The 10,075-nt window shown below is 42.4% G+C and overlaps 1 protein-coding gene across 1 annotated transcript in view; it reads left to right on the top strand.

Moving 5' to 3' along the window:
* Rala (v-ral simian leukemia viral oncogene homolog A (ras related)) overlaps positions 1-10,075 on the top strand; it is a 52,543-nt gene that overhangs the window by 39,465 nt on the left and 3,003 nt on the right. Inside the window, exons 3-4 of the mRNA XM_013033020.1 lie at positions 1,047-1,255; positions 9,465-9,639. Coding sequence (XP_012888474.1) covers positions 1,047-1,255; positions 9,465-9,639 — 384 coding nt within the window. The remainder of the gene's footprint in view (positions 1-1,046; positions 1,256-9,464; positions 9,640-10,075) is intronic.

Genomic DNA, 10,075 nt, shown 5'->3' on the forward strand with positions numbered 1-10,075 from the left:
ATTGTGTAGTTGACGTGGCATTACACTCACCACCAAAAGTAAAGATAGTATCACTAAATTGGTAATAATATATTTATATCAGATTTTATGTCCTTGAGTTACAAGTCTCAGCATACGTTCATACTACAGTATATGCTTTCCTTAGAGGACTTTCAAATGTTAATGACTTAAAAGTTGCTAGTATAAGCTGGGTGCCAGTGGCTCATACCTATAATCCTAGCTACTCAGGAGTGCTGGATTTGAGAATCACATTTGAAGCCAGCCCAGGCAGGAAAGTTCAGAAAATTCTTATTTTATTTTTTTTTTGGGGGGGGGTCCGGTCGTGGGGCCTGAACTCTGGGCCTGGGCACTGTCCCTCAGCTCTTCAGCTCAAGGCTAGCGCTCTACCACTTGAGCCACAGTGCCACTTCCGGCTTTTTGCTTTTGTGGTGCTGAGGAATCGAACCCAGGGCCTCAGGCATGTAATGCAAGCGCTCTACCACTGAGCCACTTTCCCAGCTCCAGAACATTCTTATTTCTAGTCACCAAAAAAGCCAGAAGTGGAGCTATGGCTGAGGTGATTCTTGAGCACAAAAGCTCAGGAACCATACCCAGACCAGATTTCAAGCTCTAGGACCAGGGGAGAAAACAAACAAAAAAAAAGACTTTTTCAGTGGCTGCTTCAGTATTTACTTAAAAGTTATTTCCACAATTCTAGGACACACACATTAAGTATATTTAGAGTTATTTAGAAAGGCGATCTTGTAAAGTTGATACAAAATATGTGTGCGATGGTTTTTGCATGTATAGTGTCTTAAGAAAGAAAAATCTGCTGTTGAAGCTGTGAACACCCAAGAAGTACTGTCAGCCCCCTTTCTTGCATATAAGGAGTCCAGCTAATGAATATGGAAATTAATAAAAATAGAAATGTATGTAGTTTTTACCACTGGGGGAAACTGGACCTCTGTACTATTTGAGCAACTTCATGCAAATCTGCAATGATTTCAGAATAAGTTTTGAAAAGTAAAAGAATTTTCAAGTGCATATATGTTCTTCACCCCTTCTAGTTTGTGGAGGACTATGAGCCTACCAAAGCTGACAGCTACAGGAAGAAGGTGGTGTTGGATGGGGAGGAAGTGCAGATCGATATTTTAGACACTGCGGGCCAGGAGGATTATGCCGCCATTAGAGACAACTACTTCCGAAGTGGGGAGGGCTTCCTCTGCGTCTTCTCTATTACAGAGCTGGAATCCTTTGCAGCCACAGCTGACTTCAGGTATGTTTATTTGAGGGTACCATTACTCACAGCCTACTGTGTACTCCTGGCTTTCTGTGTACAGTTCTTCCCAAAGACAGTGGACAACTGGAGCTTCTCACTTACTAACCTCTACTGCCTCTAAGCATGTGACTGTTCAAGGGCTGCGCATGTTCACATAGATACTTTATATTTTGCCTAATTTTACAGCTACTTTTTTTTTTTTTTGGCCAGTCCTAGGGCTTCAACTCAGGGGCCTGGATATTGTCCCTGAGCTTCTTTTGCTCAAGGCTAGCACTCTATCCCTTGAGCCACAGCGCCACTTCTAGCTTGTTCTGTTTTTGTGGTACTGAAGAATTGAATCCAGGACTTCATGCATGCTAGGCAAGCACTGTATCACTAAGCCAGTTGCCCAGCCCTCTTACAGCTATCTTATGCCAGATGTATCAGACCTTGAGTTTGTGGCAGCTTGAGAGTACCCAGAGTCCCTTTATATTATATTACCAAAGGGTTTCTCTTTAGAATAAAGGATTACTACTGCCATTTGTATTTGGGTCACCTATCAGAGCTATCCTAGATGTTAAGTCTTTGTTAGTCATTGCTACCTCAGCACCTATGTAATGCTTAGTAGGCAATTTGCCTTGCTTCTCATGATGTGGGTGCCCTGAGTTCCTAAAATAGAAGTTTCCATTCAGAAATGGACAGAATCTGTAACACACATGTAATCTCACTGTAGACCAGCACGCTAGGCTGGGTTTACAATATATTTCATTTACTCAAATCTATTTGAACAATTTTGGTGAGTGGACTATCGGTTTCTCTCTGCATACCTAAGAGAAATTTGGCACAATGAGGTTCTTGAGTTTTCTGACAAATATGCAATGAAAGAGGTTATTTCTGTGATTTTTATTTATTACTGATCTTCTTTGGTTGAGCGACACACGGAGAGTGTGTAATGCATCCTCTAATGAAGATTATACAACCTCGTTGAAAGTGCAAGACATGTAAGCGGGAGCAAGTTCGGGGCAGAAGAGGAGACATGGGCAGTGATCATTATAGAGGAAAGGGGTGAAAAGCCTTCACGAACTAGGTGAGCTCAGAGGAGAAGACTTTCAGATGAGAGGTGTTTTCAGGTTGTCAGGAATAGATGAGCTTAGAGAAGAGGACTTCCAGGTGAGAGAAGGCAGCATTTCAAGTTGTTGAGCAAAAGAAAACACTGAGCGAGGGCTGGCATTCTTTTTCTTTGTATACTTGAAACTCTCTAGAACTTAAAGGAGGGCTGGGAAAGTGGCTCAGTGGTAGAGTGCTTGCCTTGCATGCATGAGGTCCTGGGCTCAATTCCTCAGCACCACATAAGCAAAAAGGAAAAAAGCCAGAAGTGGCGTTGTGGCTCAAGTGGTAGAGCGCTAGCCTTGAGCTGAAGAGCTGAAGGACAGCGCCCAGGCCCAGAGTTCAGGCCCCATGACTGACCAAAAAAAAAAAAAAACAACAAAACTTAAAGGATTCTGAATCTTTGCAAAAAAGACATGTTATTGAGACACATCTTATTAATTTATTTACAAAATGAAATTTGTTGATTTCAGAAAGAAAGGCATTTAATATACTGTATGTTAAAAGTACAAAGGACAGAAGTTCTTGAGAACTTGAAAGCCTTGGAAATGTGGAGGTTATATAATATTCGTTCAATGAATACATGAGTTTATTATGTATCAGGCCCTGTTCTAGGTGATGGAATAAATTTGTCTCCATAGTTACTAAGGCTAAAGTGGCATCTCAAGGGAATAAGGTATTTTTATGCCATGAACGAGAATCTTGGACGATGACTATTAGAGAAAATAAGGCTGATTCATTATTCTTCTGTTGTGCCTGCAGTGCATTGCACTTCCCATATATAAAACCAGCTGGTGACTCACCAGCAGTGGGGAAGGCATCTGAGAAGGTCTGAATGGTTACAGAGGCATTCCCCGTGCTCTAACCAAGTGCAGCACAACGCTTCTCCTCTCCTTAGCTTTCCTTTCCTGTCATCTGCAACACCACTGCTTTTATCTATATGTGATCACTTGCCACATTTCCATATCATACTATATTCTTTTCATTCTTTTTTTTTTTTTTCCTGGTCCTGGGGCTTGAACTCTGGCATTGTCTCTGAGCTTTTGTGCTCAAGGCTAGCACTCTACCACTTGAGTCATACTTCTGCTTCTGGCTTTTTGTAGTTAATTGGAGATATGAGTGGCACAGACTTTTCTGTCGGGTTGGCTTTGAACCTCGATCCTCAGATCCCAGCCTCCCGAGTAGCTAGAATTACAGGTGTGCGACACCAGTGTCCGGCTACTCTTACATTCTTAAAACTAAAATGGTAGAAACTTCCTGCCTGCCTGTCTGCCTACCTGCTTACCTGCCCTTCTCTTTTTCTCTTTTTCTCTCCTTCCCTCTCTCCCTGCCTGCCTGCCTGGGGCTTGTCCCTGAGATTTTTTCACTCAAGACTAGCACTCTTGGGGGAAGAAAGGGGTATAGTGGGAGAACAACGAAGGAGGGGGTAACAATGCTCAGCAAGAAATGTACTCATTACCTTACTCATGTAACTGTAACCCCTCTGTACAGCATGTAAAATAAATTCAATTAAATTTTTATTTTTAAAAATAAAAATTTAATTTAACAAAAAAGACTAGCACTCTACCACTGAGCCAAAGCCCCACTTCTGGCTTTTTTGGGGAGGAGGGGGGTGGTTTATTAGAGATAAAAATGTCTCAGGGACTATTGTGCCTAGGCTGGCCTCAAACTGTGATCCTTAGATATCAGACTCCTGAGTAGCTAGGATTATAGCAACCAACACCTAGCTTTTTTTTGGGGGGTGCTAATTCTGTGGCTTGAACCTGGGTGCTGTTCCTGGGCATTTTTTGCTCAAGACTAGAACTCTACACTTGAGTCACAGCTCCACTTCCTGCATTATGGGGGCAGTTAATTGGAGATAAATCTCACAGACTGGGGCTGGGAAGGTGGCTCAGTGGTAGAGCGCTTGCCATGCATGCCTGAGGCCCACATAAGCACCACATAAGCAAAAAAGAGAAAAGCCGGAAGTGGCACTGTGGCTCAAGTGGTAGAGTGCTAGCCTTGAGCTGAAGAGCTGAGGGACAGCGCCCAGGCCCAGAGTTCAGGCCCCTCGACCATACCCCCAAAAAAAAAAAATCTCACAGACTTTCCTGCCCTAGTTGGCTTCAAATCATGATTCTCAGATCTGCCGGTCTTGGGACCCCTTCTTTAGGCATTTGCCTGCCCCTGATACAGTTACAGTCCCACAATGATATAGCACATTTTAATAAACATTTTATTTCACTTGAAAACTCTTCTTTTTTGGTGTTCATTTTCCCTATATCAGAAATGAAGAAGTTGAACCAGAGGGTTTTTTGGTTTTTTTTTTTTTTCTTTTAATTGTGGGGCTTGAACTCTGGGCCTGGGCACTGTGCCTCAGCTCTTCAGCTCAAGACTACTGCTCTACCACTTGAGCCACAGCACCGCTTCCCGTTTTCTCGTGGTTAATTGAAGATAAGAGTCTCACAGACTTTCCTGCCTGGGCTGGCTTTAAACCTTGATCCTCAGATCTCAGCTTCCTGAGTAGCTAGGATTTCAGGTGTGAGCCACTGGCGCCTAGCAAAAGTGATTTTTTTTTTTTTTTTGCTAGTCCTGGGGTTTGAACTCAGGGCTTGAACACTGTCCTTGATCTTGTTTGGCTCAAGACTAGTGCTCTACCACTTGAGTCACAGCGCCACTTCCGGCTTTTTCTGCTTATGTGGTACTGAGGAACTCAGGGCTTCATGCATGGTAGGCAACCACTCTGCCACTAAGCCACATTCCCAGCCCTTTGAACCAGATTTTAAGAGGACTTTTTTATTCTAAAATCTGTGATAACTTCCAAACTGTATTTAAAGGAAACATAATTAAGCAAAATGTATATGAAGGTTATACCATAGCACTGCTTTCTCTGACATCCAGGGAAGTAAGTTCCTAATACAACCAACCCATAATAATTCTACAGAGTATTATCCCCTCACCTCTGACCCAGCTATCCAGGATCAGCCCCATGTCATTTCAGTATTGCCTTCCTGCCAGTGCCCTAGTAGGTGTTTATTAACAAATAGATTCCTGAGTCTATACACTTACACCACAAGTGGTACCCCACATGAATGCCTGCATCAGGCAGTGACAGTGCTGTCAGCAGGAATTGAAAATCACAGCAAATTTGTTGCTGCCAACTCTGAGAAAATACTGTAATTAGTAAAAATCCTTTTCACAAGTAATCATAAGTTTAATGGCAATACTGGCTAATACTGACATTTTTTTCAGGACAACAAGATAAGTGGTAGGAAGCATCATAGCATCCTGGAACTATGCATGACATATGCAAATACCCAGAGAGCACACTTTGTGACTCTGGAGGGGGGTTTGAACTTGGGAGCTTTTTTTTTTTTTTTTTTTTTTGTCGGCTGTAGGGGCTGAACTCTGGGCCTGGGCGCTGTCCCTCAGCTCTTCAGCTCAAGGCTAGTTGCCCTACCACTTGAGCCACAGCACCACTTCCAGCTTTTTTCTGCTTATGTGGTGCTGAGGAATCGAACCCAGGGCCTCATGCATGCAAGGCAAGCGCTCTACCACTGAGCCACCTTCTCAGCCCTCAGGAGCATTTTTTAAAAGTCAGCACAAATCATGACAGATGACTTCTTGTGTGGTCCCTGGTCTTTACCTGGTAGAACAGACGGTCTAGGTCCAGGGAACTTGCTGTACATGGGCTGGTAGAAAGTATACTCCTATTGCTAAGCAGATAATGAAGTTACAGCCATGATAACACCTGGCCACCAGACTCCTAAGCAGTAATGTGACCCCACACAACCACCCAGGAGGTAGATGCCACCACAATACATGCACTAAGATGTACATTTCCCAAATATACAGCTGTCCTGGAATCTTATACACTTGAAAGGTTTGGGTCATACAGAAGAGAACGCCTACAGTTGATTTTTGGTTTAGTTTGGTTTGGTTGTTTATTTGTGGCTTTTGTTATTTTGTGCCAGTTCTGGGGCTTGAACTCAGGACTTCATGCTCTCACTTGGATTTTTGCTCAAGACTTGTACTCTACCATTTGAGCCACACATCCAGTTCTAGCTTTTTGCTGGCTAATTGAAGATAGTGTCTCAGATTTTTCTGTTCCTCCTGGCTTCAGATTTCATCACATTTCAGCCTTCTGTGTAGTTAATACTGGTATGAGCCACCAGTGCTCAGCAACTATGTTATGCTATGCTATGCAACAATGAGTAAATCCTTTTTTTTTTTTTTTTCAGTTGTGGGGCTTGAACTCTGGGCCTAGGCCTCAGCCTCAGCTCTTCACCTCAAGGCTAGCGCTGTACTACTTGAGCCACAGCACCACTTCCAGTTTTCTGGTGGTTAATTGGAGATAAGAGTCTCATGGACTTTCCTACCCAGACTAGCTTTGAACCGTGATTCTCATATCTCAGATTCCTGAGTAGCTAGGATTACAGGCATGAGCCACCAGTGCCCAGCTTAAATATCATTTTTAAAAAAATATTTCTCAGTTTTTAATGAAGAAACTGAAACATAGGGAGGTTAAGTGACTGGTTCAGGTCATCAGCACTGGCATACAATTGAAACCTGAGGACTCTCATATTTCTCAATTTAACAGTGTTGCAAGACTGGCTCTCCTTTAAACCATTGACCATTCTATTAGGATAGTACAACACCACTCTATAATCTCTGTGCAGGGAGGGACAGGAGGAGGAAACTGGGGTAAAGCAAAGGAAGGGTGACATAATTCAAAAAAGAAAGGTATTCACTACTTGATTTATGAATGGCATCACCTTAATAATAATAATAAAAAGTAACAAAAATAAGCTACAAAGGAGGCTGCACATGTGGTATGCACCTGGAATCTCAGCCACCTGTTGGTAGAGGTAGGAAGATTGTCAGCCAGCACAAAAGGACAAGATTCAAAAACAAACAGAAGCACAAAGAGCGGGGCATATGGCTCAAGTGATAGATTACCTGTCTAATATATGCCACAGAAAACCTTGTGACATTGCACTAAGATGTCACTCTTACTTTGTTAGTATTAATTCTAACCTTTAAACAGTTTAAAACATTTTGCTTAAGGACAGTGCCCAGGCCCAGAGTTCAAGCCCCACAACCGACAAAATAAATAAATAAAAATAATTAAAGCAACAGGAAACCGGAATGATGCTGTGGCTCAAGTGGTAGAGCACTAGCCTTGTGCTGAAGAGCTGAGGGACAGCGCCCAGACCCAGAGTTCAAGCCCCATGACGGGCAAAAAAAATGAATTTGCTTATTTGGGGTTTACCATGCCACCATATGAATTTTTAGATTGATTTCTCTATTCCTGTGAAGAATGACATTGGGACTTTGATAAGGATTGTACTGAATCTGTAGAGTTGTGTTTTGTCAGTATTGCCACTTTCATGATATTAATTCTGCCAATCCATGAGCATGGGAGGTGTTGTATATTCTGATGCCTTCAATCTCTTTCTTCAAGGTTTAGTTTTCATTGTAGAGAGCTTATTCTTCTTACCACATCTTATTTTTGTTGTTTTATATTTGTCAGGCAGATGCTGTACTACTTGAGCCATGCCTTGAGCAGCTTTTACTTCTTGGTTAAATTAATACATAGGTCTTTTATTACTGGGTAGTGGGGAGCTATTTTGGAAGGTATTGTTTTCCTGATTTCTTTGTCATGCTGAGGGAACTAAGCCTTCTTTGATCAGGGTTTGTTCCCTTTGATATCTCATTAGGGGAACTACAGTATTTCTAATTTAAAACTTGAGTGTATTCTCTGAAGATCAATTTTTCAGGTCCAAGTAACAAGGTAACATAGTTTTTGTGTGCCTCTGTTTCTTTCTCTGTAGGATAAGAAGAGTAATAATGCTAACTTAATAGGTTTGAGGTAGAGTATATGTGATGGCATATACAAAACTCTTAAAACAGTAGTGAGTATGGCCTCACATGGTAGAGCACCTGCCTAGCAAGCACGAGGCCTTGAGGTTAAACCCCAATATCACAAAAAATAAATGAATTAATTTAAAAAGCAAGGATTAGCCCATGTTGAGTACTTAGTAAAACGTTATTGGTGGTGGATAGAGGTGGTGGTGGTGCTCAGGAAGCATTGCCTAAGAATAAAGCAAGCCAGTCAAAGATAAGCCACAATGATTTCCATTCTGTCTCTCTACTCTCCATCATTCCTCTCTATAAGATCTTGGTAAGGGCTGGGAAGGTGGCTCAGTGGTAGAGCGCTTGCCTTGCATGCCTGAGGCCCTGGGTTCGATTCCCCAGCACCACATAAGCAAAAAGAAAAAACCCAGAAGTGGCGCTGTGGCTCAAGTGGTAGAGCGCTAGCCTTGAGCTGAAGAGCTGAAGGACAGCGCCCAGGCCCAGAGTTCAGGCCCCACAACCAGACCCAAAAAAAAAAAAAATTCTAAGTGCAGAATATGTACTATTCCTTGTCATTTTTGGCTGGTTTAAAAATATTTCAAGGGGCCCTTGGTATGATTTGATGAGACACTTGATGTACAAGAGTAATACTCCCAGCCTCTGTGGACTTCCCCAGCCACCCAGAACTCCAGTTTGGTCCTGAGAAAGACATTACACAGATTCCCAATGGAGAGACATTCTGCAAACAACCTAACAAGTACTTCACAACTGTCAGTTATTGAAGACTGGACAAGTCTAGGTGGAGTCTTAGGAAACTAAGTCCTGTAGGGCTCTGGATCAGCTCCTGGAACACAAAAAGGATATTTTGTATAAACTAAGAATCTTGGGTGGGGACACATGGCCCAGTGGTAGAATAATTGCCTAGCATTCATGGGCTCCATCCCCCACTACTAACAAAATAATAATTATTGATATATTCAGTGTGCCACATTCATATCACAGTGTGGGAGACTAGACTGTACTTGAACTGGAGAGACCATCTAGACAACTTTGCTGCCGCCGCCACCACCATATGTCTATAAAAGAATACAATATTACTGAAGTGAATGTGAAATAATTAATGATACAATAAGGTAGAACTGTTTATTTTTTGCCACTTCATAGATGAGCTTGTTGCTGTATAGGCATATATAATTATCAATAAATTATGATTGCAGGTGGCTGAGCACTATTTTATTGTGACATGTCACAGTTTATGTTAATTTTTCTCATTTTCTGCTACTAGGGAGCAGATTTTAAGAGTAAAAGAAGATGAGAATGTTCCATTTCTACTGGTTGGCAACAAGTCGGATCTAGAAGATAAAAGGCAGGTTTCTGTAGAAGAGGCAAAAAACAGAGCGGACCAGTGGAATGTAAACTATGTGGAAACATCTGCTAAAACCCGAGCTAATGTTGACAAGGTACCTCAGCCCCTCACCCCCTGCCTGTGCTCTGTTGTCTGTCTGTGAGATCCCAGTAGAGAATTACTAATATGTGTTGATTTTTACCATTCTTGAGTGCTCAGATATGACAGGTTAGGATTTTCCAACTTCCCATATTCTTAGCTTTCTAAGAGATCCTAGAACACAAGACACTGCAGCTGAATGCTCTTTTTTTTTTTTTTGTCAGTCATGTGGCTTGAACTCTGGGTCTGGGCGCTGTCCCTCAGCTCTTCAGCTCAAAGCTAGCGCTCTACCACTTGAGCCACAGCACCACTTCCAGTTTTTATGGTGGTTAGTTGGAGACAAGAATCTCACAGACTTGCCGGGCGCCGGTGGCTCACACCTGTAATCCTAGCTACTCAGGAGGCTGAGATCTGAGGATCTCGGTTCAAAGCCAGCCCAGGTAGGAAAGACC

This window comes from Dipodomys ordii, unplaced genomic scaffold (assembly GCF_000151885.1).
Source record: "Dipodomys ordii isolate 6190 unplaced genomic scaffold, Dord_2.0 Scaffold161, whole genome shotgun sequence".
Taxonomy (NCBI): domain Eukaryota; kingdom Metazoa; phylum Chordata; class Mammalia; order Rodentia; family Heteromyidae; genus Dipodomys; species Dipodomys ordii.